The sequence below is a fragment of the Podarcis erhardii genome (assembly GCF_964252035.2).
Source record: "Podarcis erhardii genome assembly, chromosome: 5".
Classification (NCBI taxonomy): domain Eukaryota; kingdom Metazoa; phylum Chordata; class Lepidosauria; order Squamata; family Lacertidae; genus Podarcis; species Podarcis erhardii.
This window is the reverse complement of record NC_138509.1, coordinates 35696804-35719773: the sequence shown is the minus strand read 5'-3', so window position 1 is coordinate 35719773 and position 22970 is coordinate 35696804. Positions and strand designations below refer to the sequence as shown.

General features: G+C 40.7%; 1 protein-coding gene across 2 annotated transcripts in view; it reads right to left on the bottom strand.

The window, feature by feature from the left end:
- Positions 1-22964, bottom strand: part of LOC309341929 (lysosomal acid lipase/cholesteryl ester hydrolase-like) — a 31235-nt gene extending 8271 nt beyond the window's left edge. The window contains exons 1-8 of one of the 2 annotated variants that reach the window (XM_081861919.1): positions 22853-22964; positions 15092-15200; positions 13914-14031; positions 12877-13075; positions 7299-7408; positions 6698-6834; positions 5612-5758; positions 4864-4935 (exon numbers count right to left, since the gene is read on the bottom strand). In XM_081861919.1, the coding sequence (XP_081718045.1) occupies positions 4864-4935; positions 5612-5758; positions 6698-6834; positions 7299-7408; positions 12877-13075; positions 13914-14031; positions 15092-15200; positions 22853-22866 (906 nt within the window). In that variant the 5' untranslated portion in view covers positions 22867-22964. Of the gene's footprint in view, positions 1-4863; positions 4936-5611; positions 5759-6697; positions 6835-7298; positions 7409-12876; positions 13076-13913; positions 14032-15091; positions 15201-22258; positions 22312-22852 lie in introns of those variants that run through there. The other variant, XM_081861918.1, reaches the window with a different exon arrangement.
- Positions 22965-22970: the final 6 nt, after the last annotated feature.

Here is a 22970-nt window from a genome sequence, read left to right as displayed (position 1 = left end):
GTATAATTATGCATCATGTATCTTTATAGACACATTTTAAATATTGGAACACATATAGAGCAAGTAAAATGGTTAAGCAATAATAAGAATTACACACCCAGCATATGCCTAATGGCAAGACAGGTCTGTACAAAGAATTACATTGTATATTGCACTTCATTCCATTAAAAAAAATTGTAACCCAAGGTTTATTGTTATATTAAGTGGTATAGAAATTGACCGCATATGGGATAACTGCACACCTGGCATTACAGGCAGCACAGCTTAGTAGTTAGAGCAGAATACTAACTTTCCTGTATATTCCTGCATTGCAGGGGGTTGGACTAGAATGGTCTTTGGGATCCCCTTCATCTATAAAATATGCTGGGAGATTGGGCTAGATGACCAGGGGCTTCTCTCGACTTTAACTATATTCTTTAGGAAAGTACAGAGAGTCAATCATTATGTTTGCGGTGTGTTTACATGGGTGGACATGGGTATATGTGCATATGTGTGCTTACATGTGTGCAGGTGTGTATGTATAGTGTTGGTTATGCGAGTTTGCTGTGAATTTATTATGCAGGTTTCTGTGCCTTTTGAGGTTGGGCTAGATGACCCAGGGCCCCTTCCAACCTCAACGTGGTAATATTACAAGAGGATACTGATTTCTTAAGCTGTTTCTATATATAGGGATATAGCCATGCACACACATGCTGGTACACATATGTATTGTTTAGTTACTTATGCTGAAGGCATGGGAATTATGGTACACTTGTATCATGTGGATGTATGTGTATACATATTCTCATATATGTTATACGTATTCATACACACACACGATTTTGGAATAGCAATACTGTTGTGTAAGCACATGCATGGAATTTTTGAATAATATGAATAATATAGTTAATATGTTTTCCTCCTCAACTAATGAGCTGGTTAATTTTCAGGTGCTGCACAGTCAATTGTGGATGAAGTGTGGCCTGTTGGCATTGCCTTTGTATACTATGTCCTAGTTCAGTGGTGGTGAACCTATGGCAAGCATGCCAGTACGTGCGCCATTGCCCCATTAGGGCCATAGCTTCCATGCTGGGGGTGGGGGAGGAGGAGGAGGAGAGGAGGGCTCACGTGCGACTCTCAGAAGTGGAGTGGAGGCTTCATGCCAAGAGATCCCTGCCTGCACTCTTGGTTGCATGCAAGTAGGAGCGGGATGGGGCAGCTCAGTTGAGGAGTGCCTGGCTGCCTTCAGGTGGTGCAGGGGCTCTCAGAGGCAGCTTCTGGACTGCCTCCACCTTCCCCAACCCCAGCAACTATTCAGCCTGGCTGCTTTCAGGTGGTGCAGGGGCTCTGATGTGGAGGTGGGGGCTCCTTTAAACTTCTTCCTTGAGGGGAGTGCAGCCGCGAACCCCTCAATGGAAAGTGTGATAGAGCCTGCACCTCCCCAGCTGAGCAGCCCCAATCCAGCTCCTGTTCCTGGGCAAGCAGCAACGCCGCCTAGCGGAGCAGCTTGATCCTGCTCTTACTTGCCTGCAAGCAGGAGCAGGCGGGGGGGCAACATCCCTTGCCTGCCCCTTGCCCCCCCCCCAGCCTTCCCTCACTCAGTTCTGGGGCTACCAGAGCTGGAGGAGGGGGTGGTTGCTGTGGCAGAAGGACCCAGCACTGGAGGGAGGCAGTGCTCACTAGGAAAACGGAAGTGTGGCACTCAAAACGGAAGTTATACTCAGAACAGAGCACATTCGGCTTCCAAAAACAGTTCCAAAACCGGAAAACTCCTTTCTGGGTTTGAAGTGTTCAGGTTCCAAGAAGTTTGAAAACTAAGCTATTTGAAAACTGAGGTACCACTGTATTTATTTTTCCCAATTTGAACTGTATTTATTCCCCACCCCCGCTGGGTCAGGAGGTCCTACACACGACTAGGAGTCTGGCAGAGACACATACCTGACTGGCAATATTCTCTCCCTTCTGATGAGTTGTACAGGAGATTCAAAATCTTTCTCCATCCCAAACATCACAGCGACTGATACCTCAGAGGCATCAGCACACTTCAGGATCAGCAGAGTATAGGCAGTCAGTGTACAGACTCAGCAGTGCAGCATTTGGCTAAACTATGTTTATTTACATATACACACTTGGAGCATCGTAACTCAGCTCCTTCCTCTTCAACATCAGACAGCAAAGAGAAAGAACAAAGGACAAATGTCCTACCTCATGGAAACACAGTAATACAAACATCCTGTCTCCTTCACTTCTCACAATGTGGAATGAAAACATACACCATCTTGTGATTAAAAACAATCCCATGACTGCAACACGAGAAAAGAATCCTAACACACACCCCTGGTGGTGATTTTCTTGAGTCAAAATGAGAGTACCCCTAAACATTTTTTAAGAAAAAAAGCACTGAGTTATACCATAAAATTATATATCAGTGGAAAGATAATTAAATGAAGAATGTAATGCAATAACCTTTATGAAGGATTATTTATTACAACAGCAGTCATAAAGAAGAAATGTGAAACACACAGAAAAAAATGAGATATACAGGTTAAATTGCCGTGTTGGCACTTTGCGATAAATAAGTGGGTTTGGGGTTGCAGTTTGGGCACTTATTGTGGTAAGAAGTTTTGCATCAGAGAAAGCATATCCTTAAACAACTTGTCTGGTGCATCAAGACCCCAGATGAAATCCGAATGTTGCCATTCAGGAATATTCTTATAGAAAACTAAATGAGGGATTCGAGGGAGCAGCCGTTCAACAGCCTTTTTGGTTACAACAATGTCATTCCCACCACTCCACACAGCTGTTGGCACAGTAATGTCTTCTATCTTATAAAATGGGGGTGTACTCTGTTGAGAAAAAGAACAGAAAGATGAAAATTAGGTTCACTTTTATTTATTTTCCTCTTTTTAAAGACATCTTTTGGATCTTCAGATACATTGAATGCCTAACATCTGTCCCTTGAAAATCATTCTTTAACTATTAAGTATCCAGCTCCTTACTCTGGAGCAGTAAGAATAGCAAAAGGAATAAGAGTCCTCATGGCTCATGAGGAGGACGTGCTCTTCAGGACAGAGGGAGGGTCTCCTTGTGAGCCTGAGGGGCAGTAGGGCTTTGATGATGTTGCTCAGTCTCCACCCCCCCCCAACAGCTGAAAGGTGGAGTAACATAGCAGAGGCAGCCACTTCCGCACATATCAGCAGACTAGTCTCAGCTAAGCCCCGCTGCCCATCTGGCCTGGAAGGAGGCTCTCAATGGATCCCAAAAGGCAAAATCTAGAGGGGAGTGGTAGTTCACTGGTAGAGCATCTGGTTTGTGTGTCGAAGGTCATATGTCCCTCAGGTTTTCTAGTAGGGCTTAGAATCAGAGCTGCTGCCAATCAGTATAGACAGGTGGAAAAATAGTCTGACTTGGGATAAGGAAGTTTTCTATGCCCTTACTCATTAAATGCATGCACTTTCATAGATAAACACATAATTACAACCAGTTCTTTGGTGTCTTTGGTGTTACCTCACCCAAAGGAATTATATAAGAACTCAGAAATCACAACACGGTTCACATTAAACATTTAACCTACCGCCAAAATCTCTCATTAGAATCCAAAACACTTACCATATTATAGACAGCTTTGTTCTTTGATCCATAATCGAAATACTTAAATTGGTTGGTTTTATCAACCTAAAAAGATGGAAAACACGTATACACAATTTGAAATTTGGTGCACGTTCAAAAAACGTGCCCTCTTGAAAGATGGAGGGCCACAAGAAAATTCAAACTCTAGGGATCTTGGTTACAGTCAAACTTCGCTTGTCGAACTCAAAGAAAAAGCCACGTCGGATGTTCGACTTCATAAAAGCATTCAAAAATTGGAACTTTTACTTCCAGGTTTTTGGCATTCGGGAGCCAAGGCGTTCCAAAATGGAGCTGTTTGGGAACCGAGGTTTGACAGTATCAGAATTCCCACCCATCCATTCTGGCCAATGATAGGACCATAAGCTCTGCTTAAAAAAGTGGTGTCTCTAGAAAGTCAGGTAGAAGGTTATTAACATATCTATCATCCTCATTTGTGAGAAAATATTAAAAAACTGAGCCCGGCCCCTCAAGATTGAGGGGGTTCAGCCCCATTCGGGCATATGTTGGGAGGGAGGAGCTATTCTCACCCCCATAGAATTGGTGCCTATGTCCACAATATTGACCTCTTCTTTTGCCCAGCCTTCATCAATCTTCAGCTGCCAAGACCACTGCAATATGTTTCACCTTCTGCGTAATGTGAGGATTTAGTGGATGTAAGTGCACTCGGGTGCATGGGGCAGTACCCCACCAACCTCCATCTTCCCTCCTCCACCCACTGCTTGCCTGTCAGCTTCCTACTCCTTAGTCTCATTGTTTCCCTGGTAGAACTCAGCAGCAAGGAGAATAAGCAATGGCGAAAGAACATAAGGAAGAATTATAATGTCAAAATTAAATATTCAGGAAGAGCCATAGATCAGTGATAGTCTCTGCCTTGCACTCAGAGGGTTCCGGATTTAATTCCTGGCAACTCCAGGTAGGGCTGGGAGATACTACAGTTTGCAACCTAGGACAGCTACTCCCAGTCAGAGTAGACAATACTGAACTGAAAGGAGCAATGGGCAGATTCAGTAAAGGGCAGCTTCCTGTGTTCTTCCCATGAGGTCCAAAGAGTTGTTACAGTTCGTGTTTGAATATTGAAGTATCTAGAATATAACTTTTGAGTGGTCTGGTAATCTGGAAAACTACACTTTTATAAAATGAAATGGAAACCTTAGAACCAAAACAGAAACATGAGAAACTAAACAGGCAAGTCGAAACTTCAGACTTTTGATTCCCGTTTTTTGAGAAGCTGAGAAGGTATTTGTTAGAATGTACCTGACTCCAGTGTGCAATATTTTTTACAGAAGTAAAATCAGGATAAATTCCAAGATACACATCTGCTCGACTCTGGAAGAATAATAGAAAAGAAAATGCTTTTTATATTCACATTATTGAAAAAATTTCAAGGAACACATTTATTTACAAAGCGATAGGTCATGGCAATCAAGGTAGTGAAGCATACAGACACTTTAATGCTGCACAAGGAAGCAGCTTTCTGATGAAGAGGTGTCTGGGTACCTAGATCGGAATCCCCCACCCATAGTGAATCCAGCTGATAAAGAATAAAGAAGGAAGAACAGGGGCCTTGACATTGCCTCTCAACAGTGAGCACCTGGACAGCACATGGAGCAGGCAGAGAGGTTACCTGTCACAGCCTGCCCTACAGTAGTAATTCCTTCTAACTTTGCATCTGGAAATTAGCATAAGCAGTTAAAATTAGTCACTCTGAAACTTCTTTGGTTTTTGTAGTGCTGTGCATTTCCTCTTCTATGGCCATGCGTCAATGACCAACTACCAACTAGACCCGAAGATAATTTTGAAAATAAATTTTAAAAGATAGATCAACATTTATTAAAAGAGGCCTCTAGAATTTCACCATGGAAGAACTGTGTAAAGGAACTCAAAATTATGGCAGATACTATATTTTGTTTGATTGATTTTCTTTTGTTGTTTTGTATATGTACACAGCAAGATCGTTCAAAAAGAAATAAATGAATAAATGATAGAGAATAAAACTACCTACCACATTTAGGTTTTTCTCATTGTGTCCTTGGAATAAGGACATGATTTGGAGACAAAGTTTGTCAATCCCTGGATAGCTGCACCACTTGGCATTGATGGCTGTTAGTTCATTAAAGAAATAGCAGTATTCTTTATTGCTGCATATAAGCTGTAAAATAAATAAATAAATCTGAAGCATTACTAAATAATTGCCCTTTCTTAGAAGGAAACATTGAGGTTCCTGTTAGGAACAGATCTCCTTTATGTTACAGTTATATACCACTTTTCTTCAAGCACGCTCAAAAAGATATGCCTGGGCTTTCTAGTCAATTTTGCTTCCAGGTTTCGATGTGGCCTGGCTCTGGATAGCTGAGGAGAGATTTCTAAGGGGGTGCTCTCCAACAACCACCTTCTTCCCACACAACCTCTCAGGTATTAAGATTGGCAGATGGGGCCTTCTTGATAGTTCCTTAAAAGTTTTGGAGTAGGCCTGGAAAAGGGCATTCTCAATAGTGGACAGTAAGATGAATAACAGAATATTTGACAGAAGCTGAACAGCAGCAGAATCCAAATGATACTGGTTGTGTCGCATGCAGGTTGGAATGTCAATCATTCCTTTCTAGCATCCCTGACTGTGACAAAGTCTTCATCCTGTCTGGGAGCAGCCACCAAAAAGCATTGTGGAAGGATGTGTGGATCTAGAATTGGCCTCCACAGTCACTTAGGGACTCACTGTTAAGACCGTGTTCTTGGAAGACAATCTTACTTGGCTATGAGTAATCGCCAAAGAAGAAGAAGAATTTCCATTAACCATTTCTCTTTTCTTTGAAAGACTTCCAGTGTTGAGATCCATAAGGGTATATTCACGTATAACTTATGTTTATATATATTCCAGATTCTCAATATAATATGTCTGATGAAATTGTTTCTAAAGTCCACGGTGACTCTGACCTTATCATACTACAAATATTCATGTGATCCAAACCTTCTAATTCTTCAAGCTCACACTCAACATAAGGAAATGAAGCGGATGGCAGGAAGACTAACTCTCCATAAAGATGCAGAAGAAAAATATATATTAGAATTATGGGCCTTGAATAATACCTACTTTTATCAATTCTTGAGGAAGGCGTAGAATTAAGGAAAAGACTCCTTTGATACCGTCCAATGTGTAGGCAGGAGCCAGGCCCATGAAGAGTTTAACCTTTTGAGCAAGCTGTGGCATGGTTGAAAAGGCAATAAAACCTGGAAAAAAAGAAACAATTCTAAACATAGCACTTGCAAACAAACAAACAAACAAACAAGAGATTTAAAAAAACCTGTGGCTCTCCAGGTGTTGCAGGAGCTGGAGCCCATCAGCCATGCTTGCTGGGGCTGATGGGAGCTGGAGTCTCAAGGGCAAAAGTTTCCCATCTCTCTTCTTTTGAAATGCCTGTCATTCAAAAAATTTATTTGCACCACAAATGGACATTCTTCATGGCTGTGGAACTGATAAGAGCTGTGTACGCTGCCTGATCCTGTATACTGAAGTCCTGATCCTGAAAAGACTTTCTCATGGAACGTATGTGAACTCTGCTTTTTCTTTTCTTTTTCTTTTCTGAACTAGTCTTCCCAATAGTCCTGAGACTGGACCACACCCCCAGCAAGTCCCTGATAATGCAAAAAGGCAAGAAAATAAAAGGTATTTCATTCTTTTCTTATTAACTTACCCGTTGTACCTCCCTGGGAATGGCCAATGTAATACAAGCTTTTTTGCTTAGTTTTCTGCAGAATAAAGTCTATGGCTGCTGGAATATCATAAATTGCCATTTCATGAAAGCTGAAAGACAAACACAGAATATAGGTGAAATTTTGCCTGTCTGCAATTGCGTACAGTTGTGGACATTAATGTATAAATACAAACAGTACCATACATTACATATGATACCCTTACATTTGGAGGATAACGTTGTAAGTTTATTGTCCTATGGAAAGAGTAAGGAGAGAAAGAGTAAATATATATTTATGATTTATTTAAATATTTATATCACCCTTATTTTTTAAAAATAATATTTATTAAAAAAAAATAAGGGTTACAAAAAGCAAAAGTAAAAGTAATAACACCATATTAAACAAAAACAAAACAACACATCACAATAAGAAAAAAAAGAAAAACAAACACAAAAACAAAAACAAAAAACACAACTAATCTTCCCGACTTATCTTTCATTTGCTTGTTTCCTTGACCTCCTCACACCTCCCTTTTTTGTATTCTAATTCGATTAACTATTTCAGCAAATCCTTTCCATCTTTTCCAAATTTTGTTCTGTAATTTATCTCATTATAATGTAAGGACTCTCCTCCCTGAAAGAGAGGGGAGTGGTTGTGGGAGGGAGCCTGAACACCGCCCCTAGCAGGGGGCGTAGCCCCCTGCCTCCAGCTCACCTGGCTGGCGCTCACGCCCCCCCGGTGGCCGTCCAATCAGGTGCTGTGGGGGGCGTGTCCAGCAGCCTTGATGCTGCAGCGTCAGCCTCTCCCCGGCCTCATTTCTCTTCGTCGTCCTGTGCGAGTCACCCACCCTCCACTCCCATTGAGTTAGGGCTTAGGTCATTGGCCTTGCTATGGACCTTAGGTTGGTCGCCCCGGTTGCACGGGGGGCCTGGTAGGAGTTTTTCCATTTGGCATTAGGCTTTTTGGTTTTTTCGCCTACCTCGTAGCAATCGTCACAACTTTTGTGGTATTGGTGGGTAGGTTAGGCATTGGAATAATGTGCTGTGGTGTGTTGAAGTGCTAGGTGTGGCCATCGCCTATGCCTTCAATGTTTAGGGGTATTCCGTTAAAGGAATCTGGCGGTCGTGTATTCTGTCCGATGCCTGCTTGGCGGGAGGCCATGGCACGACCCTCGGTGACAGCAGGGGTGAGCCTATAGTTGGATTAGCATCAACAGGTGATGAACCCCTGGTGAATAAACCCACTTGTTTCGCGATCCAATGCCTAAGCCAATACCTTTTCATTGCTGTAATCAATAAAGTTGTGGCCTTTTCTAGCCCATTAACCTTATATCACGTGTCCCTGTGTCTTGTTTTCATGTCGCGGTGGTCGGGTCCTCGAACCACAACTTTACTTTCCCTCCTTTCACCAATTTTTTTAACCTTATTTTAACATTAAAACTAAAATACTTATATATGCTTAACTCCTTATAACATTTCTGCTAAATCCATAAAATATCAATCCACCATTTTTCTATCACTCATTAATTTTGCAATATTTCTATATATAAACTTTCCAATCTTCTTCCATCAACTCCTCTCCCTGGTTTTGGATTCTGCCAGTCCTTTCTGTCAATTCCAAATAGTCCATCAACCTGGAGATCTTATGTCCGAGGCTCTTAACTCTTTTCCAGGTCCCTTCTGCAGATCTTCTTCATATTCTTTAATGCTAGAGAGCAAATCTCGAGAGAACTCCATCCTAACATTACTTTTATTCCTTCTGGGCAGTTCAGCCAAATTTCCATAATTGAAGCTAGAGTCTATACAGTGTTTCAGGACGTATTTCAAGATTCCTCCAAATCCAAAGGCCCCCAAAACTTCAATCTCCTTCAAATCCAAGTCCATGTCCCAAAAGTCAATTAATCCCTGGATAGAGAGATCTTTCCAACTTTCCTTCTTCAGTCCAAGCCGGGATCCAATCCTCAAAATCTGGCTTTTTCTAGATTCAATCATAAAAGGCCTCAATTTATAGTCCTCAATATGCTTCTGTAGAACTAAGGATCCCGCTTGTATTATTTTAGGTTCAAAAACAACGACTTTCTCCTTTTCCTCCACCATTTGTTCTGCCAAGGTAGGTTCCTGTGCCAGGTCCTGAATTATTTCTGTGTTGGTCTCGCTTTTTGCTTCATATTAGTCGCTTTCTGTTCCAAATTATCAATTTTAAAAGTCATGTCATCCATCTTTTTATGAATCTCTTCCAGCAAATAGTTTGTCTTACATAATGCAGTCAAAATAACTTCTCCTATCAACATTTTGAATGGTCCAAGGTCAATCTCTGGTTCTCAGAATCCTTATCTTGCAGCTGGAGACCTCCCAGTTACACTCCTATACCAATTTCAAATGCTCCCTCTAGAGGGAAACAGTCTCCACTTGTATCAGTTCTTTCAAGCACAACTCAGGCATTAAACATAGTTTCGATTTTCAGTTACTTTTTCCTCCATTTTAAATGCAGAAGAGGACAATGGAAACAGTATCTTGCTCTTATTTTAGCTAGCTGTCAAATCTAGCTGTCAATAAACTTACCCCAAGCGTCATCTGGCAGCCTGTTCCCAGGTTCAGAGCTGTGGTAATTTGATTTTCCCCTCACTCCTGCAGGCTTACTAAGTTCAAAATTTCCCCCCTCTTCACCTGCTTCCAAGGGGGGGGGGGTGTTGTATTTTTAACCGATGGAGATTTAATCCTTTATCAAAAGCTTTCAAAGACTTTAGCTTGTAACGTCTTTGCTTCAGTCTATTTACAAAAGCGGAAGGCGGACTTCCTGTTTATGACCTTCCCGCTTCGGCGCCAAATTAAGGTACTTAAAGATCCAATTTTCCGTTCTACTCACGGGTAGTTTTTTAAAATCCAATTGTCCACAGGAAAAAGTCAGCGCCCTCCAGCAACAGCAATTCGGCTTCTCTCCATGAAAGAAGCAGTAGATTCAAAGCACCGCGCCGCTCACCCCACATCACTCCGGATCCCCAAAACAGGGTTTCCCTGTGAGTAGAGGAGGCGCAAAAGGTGCCAGCCGAATCCCAGGTTCACAGGCTTCTTCCGCCTGTGATTTCCATGGGTCTCCGCCTTCGCCGTGGCGGTCAGACCCTAATTTCCACGGAGTAAGTTCCTCCCGATCGGAGGAGCTCAGCCATTGCCAGTGGCGCCAACCCGGAAGTCTATTTATATCACCCTTAAACTTGCCCAATAGGTTCTCAGATATGTACACTGTCCACATGTTGAAGGATAATTTTAAAAAATTATATTAAATTATATGAAATCGCTCAACTGTGTTAAATTTAAATGGTAGTTCAAAAGTCCCTTTACACAGTCTAAAAGGTGTACATCCTGGAACATCTGGGCAAAATGGTGTGTCTTCACAATATGCCTGGAGGAACTAACAGATCTGTACAAGAGCGGACCATTTATCAGGTAATCTAAATGCCAAATTGTTCATGGTCTTATATGCTAGTTGTATTAGGACTGGCCTAAGACATTCTGGCACTGGAGGTGAACCACAAAATTGGACCATTTCCCTCCAGGGAGGAAGCAGTGAGTGAAGATCTACACCCGGGACAAAGTGGCAATAAATGTCTTCATTACAACCAAGTGGAGAATGAAGATCTACATCAGGAACGATGTGCGGAATCACACTGATGATGCTTTACATATGGAAGAGGGAAGGGCATTCCACAGTGCAGGGGCAAGAGCAGGAAATGCCTTTTGGGGTGTCACTACCCTCTGATATTTTGTGGAGTGTGGTGCCATGCTTAAAATTCCCCAAAATTAAATTAAAATTCTGCTCTGGGTGGCTGAACTGATATTACCCTTGCTGGTACCTTTCCCGGGAAAATCAAAGGCTCACTATGTCAGGTTCCTATTGGAAGACCGGACAAATGCTAGAACATTAGCAGTGGCAAAGTTTTTATTGGTGGTTGCAAGAACCAATGATCCCTATCCTTAAGTCTGAACAAAATAATAATAGTAATAATGATAATGATAATTTATTATTTATACCCCGACCATCTGGCTGGGCTTCCCAAGCCACTCTGGGCAGCTTCCAACCAAATATTAAAATACAGTAATACATCAAACATTAAATGCTTCCCTAAACAGGGCTGCCTTCAGATTTCATCTAAAAGTTTGGTAGTTGTTCTTCTCTTTGACATCTGGTGGGAGGGCGTTCCACAGGGCGGGCACCACTACTGAGAAGGCCTTCTGCCTGGCTCCCTGTAACTTGGCTTCTCGCAGTTAGGGAACTGTCAGAAGGCCCTGGGCGCTGGACCTCAGTGTCCGGGTAGAACGATGGGGGTGGAGATGCTCCTGTTTAACCTGGAGGTAGGCTGTCTGAATTGTGTATTGCTTTGTAATGATTTTTTGGGTCTCTGGACCATAATAAAGATTGATGATGATGGTGATGGTGATGATAAAAATAAATACATCTATGAAGCATTTAAGTTAAACACATTGTAAAATCATATAGAGAAATCCAGTTGGGAAAGACGGAACTCCACAGTGCCATCTGGTTTCATAGTGTTATATTGCCTATACAATGCATCTAAAATGCTTTTTCTTTACTAATCATAGAATCATAGAATCATAGAGTTGGAAGAGACCACAAGGGCCATCAAGTCCAACCCCCTGCCAAGCAGGAAACACCATCAGAGCACTCCTGACATATGGTTGTCAAGCCTCTGCTTAAAGACCTCCAAAGAAGGAGACTCCACCACACTCCTTGGCAGCAAATTCCACTGTCGAACAGCTCTTACTGTCAGGAAGTTCTTCCTAATGTTTAGGTGGAATCTTTTTTCTTGTAGTTTGGAACCATTGCTCCGTGTCCGCTTCTCTGGAGCAGCAGAAAACAACCTTTCTCCCTCCTCTATGTGACATCCTTTTATATATTTGAACATGGCTATCATATCACCCCTTAACCTCCTCTTCTCCAGGCTAAACATGCCCAGCTCCCTTAGCCGTTCTTCATAAGGCATCGTTTCCAGGCCTTTGACCATTTTGGTTGCCCTCCTCTGGACACGTTCCAGTTTGTCTGTGTCCTTCTTGAACTGTGGTGCCCAGAACTGGACACAGTACTCCAGGTGAGGTCTGACCAGAGCAGAATACAGTGGCACTATTACTTCCCTTGATCTAGATGCTATACTCCTATTGATGCAGCCCAGAATTGCATTGGCTTTTTTAGCTGCCGCATCACACTGTTGGCTCATGTCAAGTTTGTGGTCAACCAAGACTCCTAGATCCTTTTCACATGTACTGCTCTCAAGCCAGGTGTCACCCATCTTGTATTTGTGCCTCTCATTTTTTTTGCCCAAGTGCAATACTTTACATTTCTCCCTATTAAAATTCATCTTGTTTGTTTTGGCCCAGTTCTCTAATCTGTCCAGGTCGTTTTGAAGGGTGATCCTGTCCTCTGGGGTGTTAGCCACCCCTCCCAGTTTGGTGTCATCTGCAAATTTGATCAGGATGCCCTTGAGTCCTGGTTGTCAAGTTGAGTCCTGGGAAAGTTTTCAGGAAAAGCATCCCTTCCATCCAAGCAGCAATAGCCCTTACTTACCTGAAATTCCAAAATTCTTCTTGGTCTACTGAGAAGTGCTGATGTCTTCTAGACCAGGTGGTCCCCCTGTTATTTATTATCCAGACATCATAATCAGCATCTGCTAGAACAAATCCCAGACTATTGCTGGGAAAATTTGAAATCCAGCTCCTGCCTTCACAAAGGTTACCAGGTACCAATAACACAACTGACTTAGGCCCTGGAAAACAAAGAGAATATTAGATAGAGAATGGGCACTCACAGAGCACCAACATTTCCCACTGGTATCAAGCCCAAGGCCAAGCAGAGTAGGGTGCAGGGGGTACAAAGGAGGTGAGCCAGACGTTTTCTAGGACCTCAGAAAATGTTTTCATTGATTGTGTGAAGACTAGCAACGATGTTTTGTGTGAGCCTACATAAAACGCCATGACCCTTCTTTCCCCGCCCACTTTCTCTTCTGCCAACATGTCCCTGCCTACTTTTCCCAAGCAATCCAGAGAGGCAGTGCTGAAGTATTGGCAAAAGGTAGCAGAAGTAGGTGAGGTCAGAAGGTGCCTCTCCTGTGGGTGAAACGCTGTGTCTCTGAGGTGATTGCTGCCTGCTGCTGAAGATGGGCCACAACTGCTGCGGCTGTTTCTAAACAACTCTCCTAAGAATCAGGAGGTAGTTAATATTTGCACTGATTTTTGAAAAGACATAAAAAAGCCACTCAACCAAACCCCACGCCACTTAAGATATTTCATAGTGTTCTGCTATGAATAGAAGTCTGGATAATTATTCTAACTGTTGATAATTTGAAATTATTGATTAATCTGGGAAACCTTGCTGCTCAGATATAATGAAGAAGGAATCATCAAGTGTGTTTACAACTGAGCACAACTCAAGTGATTTCAGCCAACTTGCAACAATTTCTCCCTTTATTTATGACATTGCTTCCAAATAAAGTTGAATGAAAGAAAAAATAGTGAAGTCTGGGTAACATTTTTAAAGTTGAACATAGGGATATCAGGCATGGCATGTGGCATTTTAATGCATTTACTGCTAAATTTCAAAATTACCTGTCTTCCCAGAACTATGTATTCCATGTGGAATTCTGTTTGCCTGCAGGTAATAGCCATCCCCTGTCAGGATTGTATACTCTTCACTGGGGTATCCCCAATACTGGATAACTTCGGGCTGTGAGTGGAGAAGGATGGAAATAGAAATGCTTGATTAAAAAATAAATAAATCTGATCATTCAATTTCTGGGATGGGACAATGGCTTGAATATCTCAAAGAACAAAAACTTCCCAGGGCCAAGATTATTGTGAAGTGACTTTGCTTGTCCTACACCAGGAATGGGAAATCTGTGGTTATAGCTGGGCTCCAGCTCCTATCAGTCCCAGCCAGCATGGCCAAGGGTCAAGGATTATGGGAGTTGTAGTCCAACAACATCTGGAGGGCCTTAGGTTCCCTATCCCTCCCCTAAACTCTCATGATGTACACGTGATTGTATGCAAGATTGCCCAAAACACACCTTTTTTGCCTAATAAAATGATTTTTTGAATGCTATTTTCACTTGTATATGTATTTTTAAAAACACTTTACTTTACTCTGGTATATGCATTTTTATTTCCATTACTTGGCTGGAGAACAGCACACAAAAATTAGAGACGTGCCAATTTTGAAGGACGGCTTTGTATATTTGTGTATTGTTCCAGAAAATGCAAATCATGTAGATTCAGCTTGAAATGCGAACTGAATCAAATTTATTCCCCCTTTCCCCCATCTGGGTATATTTGTGTGAAGTGTACATAACCACAGAGAGATTGTGGTTTTCTCCATTCCACAACAAAAAGACAAAAAGGAAATCTGTACTGATATGATGCAAAACACCAAATCTGTATGGTAAACTACCACAAAGAAATGTCTCACCATGAGAAATATAATGAATCTGCTGCCTAAGGCTTCAGCTAATGCCTGTGTAGCAAATGTCAACATTTACATTGAAGAACCAGGCTCCTAAAACTATGCTCCGAGAAGGTGTTATTAAAGCTAACTGTGTCTTCTAGATCAGATAATCTAGCCAAGAGAGTATTGTTTCAAACACGATCAGATTAATTTGCAGTTTGAAATAACTCCTGCCAAGCATGGAGTTTCTTCTTGGAAATGCATGTGCTCTTGAAAACTGTTTTAAAAATGAAATTATAAGGATCCTGGTCCACTGTTTTCAAGGCCATCTGAATTATTAACTTACAATAGTCATAAATTCTTGAGGATTCAGATGTCTTCTGCTGCTGAATTCTTCAGATGTCAGAGCCTGTTGGACTAAGCAGGCCACTCCCCAAAACAGCCACATCTTGGACCTGTGTATAAAACAGAACTACAGGATCTCTAGTCTGAAAACATGAGTCCTTAATGAAATAGATTTCAGGGGGAAAACTCAATATATTATTTGTTTTTTTTTTTTTATAAATATTTATTGAAGTTTTTAAATATAAATATACAAATAATAAACAGTCTTACTTCTATCACAGACATAATTTCATCACTTCTTTGGACTTCCTCACGTCTCCCGCTCCCATTTACATCGTTAAAAGTTTTTTCCAAACAAATTATCAACTTGTTTACAATCTCATGTCCACTCATTCAAATATAATCTAGCACTTCTTCCAAAAAATTTTATATTTTCTTTAGTCTCACTTATCATCAAATTTCAAATCTAATTTAGTGGTGGCCAGTTTTTTATAATCTAGCATCCTTCTTAGCATTCAACCAAATTACAATGTTTTTGTAAATACTTCTTGAATTTCTCCCAGTCTTCCTCCATCTTCTCTTCTCCCAGGTTACGGATTCTGCCTGTCATCTCGGCCAGTTGCATATAGTCCATCAGTTGCATCTGCCACTCTTCCAGTGTGGGTAGATCTTGAGTTTTCCAGTTTTTTGCGATGAGTATCCTTGCTGCCGTTGTTGCATACATAAAGAATGTTCGGTCCTTCTTTAACACCTTCTGGCCGACAATACCCAGAAGGAAGGCCTCTGGTTTCTTAGTGAAGGTATACTTAAATACCTTTTTCAGCTCATTATATATCATTTCCCAGAAGACCTTCACCTTAGGGCATGTCCACCAGAGGTGAAAGAATGTTCCTTCGTTTTCTTTACATTTCCAACATTTATTATCAGACGAATGGTATATTTTGGCAAGTTTAACTGGGGTCATGTACCATCTATATATCATTTTCATTACATTTTCCTTCAGAGCATTACATGCGGTGAAGTTCAGCCCAGTGGTCCACAACCTTTCCCAGTCCTCAAACATAATGTTATGCCCAATGTCCTGTGCCCATTTTATCATAACCGATTTGACCATTTCGTCTTGTGTATTCCATTTTAACAGCAAGTTATACATTCTAGATAATACCTTAGTCTTTGGTTCTAACAATTCAGTTTCTAACTTCGATTTCTCCACCTGGAACCCTAACTTTTTATCATTTTTAAAAACTTCTTTAATCTGAGCATAATGTAACCAGTCTCGCACCTTATCCTTCATTTTCTCTAAACTCTGCAATTTCCAATTGTCTCCATCTTTTTCTAATATTTCCCAATATTTTGGCCATTTAGCCTCCATATTGGGTCTTTTTAGGGCCTTAGCCTCCAGAGGTGAGAGCCACCTTGGAGTTTTATTTTCCAGTAAGTCTTTGTATTTTGTCCAGACATTAAACACTGCTTTCCTGACAATATGGTTCTTAAAGGCCCTATTGATCTTAACTTTGTCATACCATAGGTATGCATGCCAACCAAAAGCATTGTTAAAACCTTCCAAGTCCAACACGTCAGTGTCTTCGAGAAGTAGCCAGTCTTTTAGCCAGCAAAAAGCTGCGGCTTCATAATACAACTTTAAGTCTGGCAGGGCAAAGCCCCCTCTTTCTTTCGCATCTGTTAATATCTTAAACTTAATTCTGGGCTTTTTGCCCTGCCAGACAAATCTGGATATATCTTTCTGCCACTTCCGGAAGCACTCCGTTTTGTCCACAATCTGTAATGTTTGAAACAAAAACAACATTTTTGGCAATACATTCATCTTGATAGCAGCAATTCGGCCTAACAAAGAAAGCTTCAATTTTGTCCAACTATCCAAGTCTCTCTTAATTTCAGACCAACATTTTTCATAATTGTCCTTAAATAGACTCAGGTTTTTTGCTGTTATGTTTACCCCTAGGTATTTTACTTTTTTAACCATAGTTAGTTCTGTTTCTCTCTGAAACCTTTCCGACTCTGTATCTGTCAAATCTCAATATATTATTTGGACCTATTGCCAAGAAGGTACATGAACATGATGCAGCTTTGGCACTTTTGGAACTGGAGAGGAAAAATAAGAATTTGAAATTGAGATTGGTACCTGAGGAGGAGCAGGACAAACTTGGGGAATTTCTCACAGATAAATTCCAAGATTTCTGGAATGACGAACTAGAAGGAGAGGAGGATGAATTTGTGATAACTTCAGCCTTTCGAATTGGAAGGAAGCAAGGAAAAAAGCCAAGAGACTGTTTAATTACTCTGAGAACAAGAGAAGAAAGAGACAAAATATTGAATCTGCATTTCCAGAAGGCCCTGGTTATTAAGAATTCTCAGATACAGATCTTCAAGGATATTCCTAAACACTTTTTGACAATTAGAACTCAATTTAAAGATCTTGTGGACTTACTTAAACAGAACAACATTCCATTTAGGTGGGAGTTCCCACAAGGGTTGTCCTTTAACTTCAAAGGGAAGAAAATTAAAATCAAGACAGAACAAGATAAGGAGCAATTTTTGGAAAGAAACGCTGAGGATCTCCAGAAAGGTACCGTGAGTGAGAGGGAAATACCGGATATTGCAAATCTATCGTTTGGATTGAACCAACCACCTACTGACGAGGAACAACAACTGGGTGCAGTCGGTGGGAGAAACACCTAGCAACAAAAATGTCTCTGCAACTCTTGAGTTGGAACTGTCATGGCCTTAATCATCCCCGAAAAAGGAATCAAGTGTTTCATATACTAAAGAGAGAGCACTTAGATGTTATATGTTTACAAGAAACCCACATCACCAGGATACATCGGAAACTTCTGATAAATAAGAGACTAGGATCGGAATTCGTTTCATCAGACAAGGTTAAGAAAAGAGGGGTGGTGATTTACGTCAAAGAAAAATTAGATCCGAAGTTGATATTCAAAGATGAGCAAGGAAGATACCTGGCAGTAGAAATCCAAGCTCAAGGAGAAAAGATCTTGATTGTAGGAGTTTATGCACCGAATGAGGGGAAGGCTGAGTTTTTCAAGAAGTTGCATGAGACTTTGATGAACTTTTTGGACCTTAAAATTATATTGTTGGGTGATATGAATGGAGTTGTCTCCACGAACATGGATAAGGCCCAAAGTCAAGTAGTCTCCAAGAATGGAAGATTACCTAAGACTTTCTTTGAACTGACTGACACACTGGACTTGATTGACATTTGGAGAACTAGGAATCCTCTGGAGAAGGAGGGGACCTTTTTTTCTGAAGCAAAAAAGACATGGACGAGAATTGACCAAATATGGATATCTAGCAATCTGGCATCAAGAGTTAAAAAAGCAGAAATCTGCCCGAAAACTTGTTCTGACCATAATCCAGTAAAGATGGAAATGAGATTGACAACAGCTGGAACCTTTAGATGGAGGATGAATGACACCCTATTTGGAGATGAAGAAATTTATAAAAAGGCCCAAAAAACACTTAAAGACTACTTCGAGGTAAATCTAAGGTCAGACGTAGAAAAAAGAGTAATTTGGGACACAAGTAAAGCCGTGATGCGTGGTTTCCTGATACAACAGAACTCTATAAAGAAGAAAAAGCAGAATGAGAAAAAAGAAAAAATCTGGAACTTAATAAAAGAAGGGGAAAAGAAACTTAGATCTAAACCTAAGTCCCACGAGATACTAAGAGAAATAAAGTTTTACCAAACACAATACATGGAATTGGTGAACCAAGAAATAGAATGGAAAATAAAACAGATGAAGCAAAAGACTTTTGAATCAGCAGATAAATGTGGGAAGCTACTCGCATGGCAACTGAAAAAAAGACAAAAGTTGAACACAGTGATATCGCTCGAAGTTGATGGGAAGATTATAAATAAACCAAATGAGATAAGTAATTGTTTTCAAGGTTTTTTCAAGAAACTGTATAAACAAGGGCCAAAAAATGAACAAGAGATAGAAGAATTTATTGGAAAATATGGCCTACAAAAAATATCGGAAGAAAATAAAAGGATCCTGAATGAGAAAATTACGAATCAAGAAATAGAGGGTGCCATCCAGAACATGCAACTAGGAAAATCACCAGGGCCAGACGGCTTGACTGCGAAGTACTACAAAGCATTGAAGGAATGGTTAATACAACCATTGAAAGAAGTCTGCAACCAAATTTTGGAGGGGAAAAGGGCTCCAGAATCGTGGAAAGAGGCATTCATCTCACTTATACCGAAGTCAGAACTTGAAAAACAACAAGTTAGAAACTACCGCCCTATATCACTTTTGAATGTGGATTACAAAATTTTTGCAGACATTTTAGCAAAAAGATTTAAAAAAGTGTTGTTGGAGAAGATTCATAAAGACCAAACAGGCTTTCTCCCAGGGAGACATATGTCAGATAATGTGAGGAACATTATAGATATCTTAGAACTATTGGAAACTGACATAAATAGAAAAGCTGTATTGATATTTGTCGACGCAGAGAAAGCCTTTGATAACATCTGTTGGAGTTTTATGAAGAAGAATCTTCAAGGGATGGGGGTAGGCCAAAACTTTGAAAACGGTATAGGTGCAATATATTCTGAACAAAAAGCCAAGTTAATTGTGAATGGTGTAGTTATGGACGAAATTCCCATTGAGAAAGGGACACGACAGGGATGCCCAATTTCCCCTCTACTATTTATATCAGTACTGGAGGTTTTGTTGAATATGATTAGAGGGGACCAGCTGGTTAAAGGAATACAGGTCGGATCTAAACATTATAAGCTAAGAGCTTTTGCGGATGACCTAGTTTTGACACTGCAACAACCAGAAGCCAGTGTAAAAAGAGTTTTAGAATTAATTGAAATATTTGGTCAGGTGGCAGGTTTTAAACTGAATAAACATAAGACAAAGGTGCTGGGAAAAAACTTAACGATAGAGGAAAAAAATAGCTTCCAAAGGGAAACTGGTTTAGAAATGGTAAGTAAGGTGAAATATCTGGGGGTAAACTTAACATCTAAAAACATTAATTTATTTAAAGATAACTATGAGAAATGCTGGCTTGAAGTGAAGAAAGATTTCGATATGTGGTCTAGACTGAGACTTTCCTTGTTAGGCCGAATTGCTGTTATCAAGATGAATGTGTTGCCTAGACTGTTGTTTTTATTCCAGACATTGCAAATTTTAGACAAGATGGATTGTTTCAAGAAGTGGCAAAAAGATATATCTAGGTTTGTCTGGCAGGGCAAAAAGCCCAGAATTAAGTTTAAGATTTTGACTGATGCAAAAGATAGAGGGGGTTTTGCCCTGCCGGACTTAAGACTCTACTATGAAGCAGCAGCTTTCTGCTGGTTGAAACAATGGCTACTTCTGAAAGATACAGATATTTTGGATCTGGAAGGGTATGATAATAGTTTTGGATGGCATGCATATTTATGGTATGACAAGGTAAAAGTTCATAGAAATTTTAAAAATCATATTGTCAGGAAAGCATTGTATAATGTATGGACTAGATATAAAGATTTGTTGGAAAGTAAAACCCCCAGGTGGTTGTCACCAATGGAAGCCAAGGCGGTTAAAAAGCTTAATATGGAGTCAGATTGGCCAAAATATTGTGAAATTATAGAGTATGATGGTGAAAAGTTGAAACTACAGAGTTTTGAGAAATTAAAGCCTAAAGTCCGTGACTGGTTACATTATTACCAGATCAACGAAACTTTCAAGCAGGACAAGAAACTAGGTTTCCAGAAGGAGAGGTCAAAATTAGAAACAGAATTGCTAGAGCCCAATACTAAGAACTTGTCTAGAATGTATAATTTGCTGCTAAAATGGAATACACAGGATGAAACGGTTAAATCAGCAATGATTAAGTGGGCACAAGACATTGGACATGATATTATGTTTGCTGATTGGGAGCAGTTATGGACCACAGGCATTAAGTTTACGGCATGTACTGCCCTAAAAGAGAATATAATGAAAATGATCTATAGGTGGTACATGACCCCAGTCAAGCTTGCAAAGATATATCATTTGCCCAACAACAAGTGCTGGAAATGTAATGAATGTGAAGGAACTTTTTATCATCTTTGGTGGACCTGCCCTAAGATTAAGGCTTACTGGGAAATGATCTATAATGAAATTAAGAAAATCCTTAAATGGACTTTTGTAAAGAAACCGGAGGCCTTTCTCTTGGGCATGGTTGGCCAAACAATTCCAAAGAAAGATAGAACCTTTTTTATGTATGCAACTACAGCAGCAAGAATCCTCCTGGCAAAGTATTGGAAGACGCAAGAACTACCTACTCTGGAAGAATGGCAGACCAAGGTGACTGAATTTATGGGGTTGGCGGAGATGACCGGCAGAATTCGAGACCAGAGGAGAAAGTCGGTGGAAGAGGACTGGGAAAAATTTAAAATTTATCTTAAGGACGTTTGTAATATTATGGAATGCTAAGATGTCAAGGGATTAGACACAAGGAATTACAGTTGTAAAATTTGAGTTTGATAAACTTTAATAAGAATTATATTTAAGAATTGGATGAAAGAATGCTAAAAAAATTGATAAAATAAGGATGCAGCGAAGGGGAGGTTTGGGGAAGTCAGGTTATATTTTTTGTTTGTATTTTTGTTTGTTGAAAATTAATAAAAATTATTTTTTTTTAAAAAAAAAGGAAAACTCAATATATTGAAGAAATATCTTGAGGAGACATGATGGGTGTTGAAAGGTGAGATAAAAGGGCTAGATGAACCTTTGGCCTGATCCAGCAGTGTTCTTCTTATACTAGCAGCAGGGAGGACTACTGTAGAGAACCTGTGGCATTACCCTAGAACAACACTGGTTGTTGTTGTTGCTCAATATGCTGCAATTGCTTCCCGGGGGATTTTGATCCTTGAAGCCGAGCCCAAATGCCCTGGCTCCCATCCCCAAACATGTCCTCAGATTCTCTTTCTTGTAAGTAAGGAAATGGTACAGACTCAGCAAAGGAAAAGAGCTATTTCAGTCTCAGAGTCCCACAGGACAGAGGGTTGACTGGGATGGGTCTGATCTATGAAGAGTGGCCAAGGCGCCTGGGTTCAGAGTCCATTACATTAAGCTCAAGACTGCTGAGTAGTTGTTTCAACCACTTCTCCATGCCCACTCATCCAGCTAAAAGCCATCATGAGTGTAGTCCTTACTCATGAGAGTCTCTGTTCCTGGCTGAACCTGCAGGCATATGCTGTGTCTAAGCAGGCATATATTGTCCCTTCTCCTGGTGTTCTAGGAGAGAGTGCTGTACCCACTTCCTCCCTACCCAGCCTGCTTTGCCACCCCAAGTTCTGACAATACTCTCTCCCCCTCTGGAAGAAACAGAGCTGGAAGTCCTATCTCCACACAGAGCCAGGTGGGGTTGAGGTGGGGCCAGCCTACCACTTCCATTCCTTCTCATCTTCCTTCAGTATCTGCCATGCTAGAGCTAGACCCAACAGTGCCAAGTGTGTCATGACACCAAACAGCATGCCCTCCTAAACCCAGTACTTTAAAAAGTCTTACTTACTGCACCCTTCAGACACCAATTCTAGCTGAGAAATAGAGTTGTAATTTGTAGAACAGACCATTATTTACAATGGGATGCAAGTCTCCTAAAAAATTATTGATTGTACTTCAATACAGCAGTGTATAACACTGTTAAATGAACAACTTAAGAATGCAAGCTATTAAAATGCAAGACCAAAGCTATATCACTGAAAAATAAATTAAAAAGAGACATGGAGGAAAGTATTTTTGCTTACCTGTTGTTGTGCATCAGTAGCGACCAGATCTCAAAAAGACACAGCAGAAGACCTTTGTGTCAGGGAGAGAGCAGAGGAGTGGTGGAGACAGCCTCCACCTCCTGACCTTTCCAGGAGG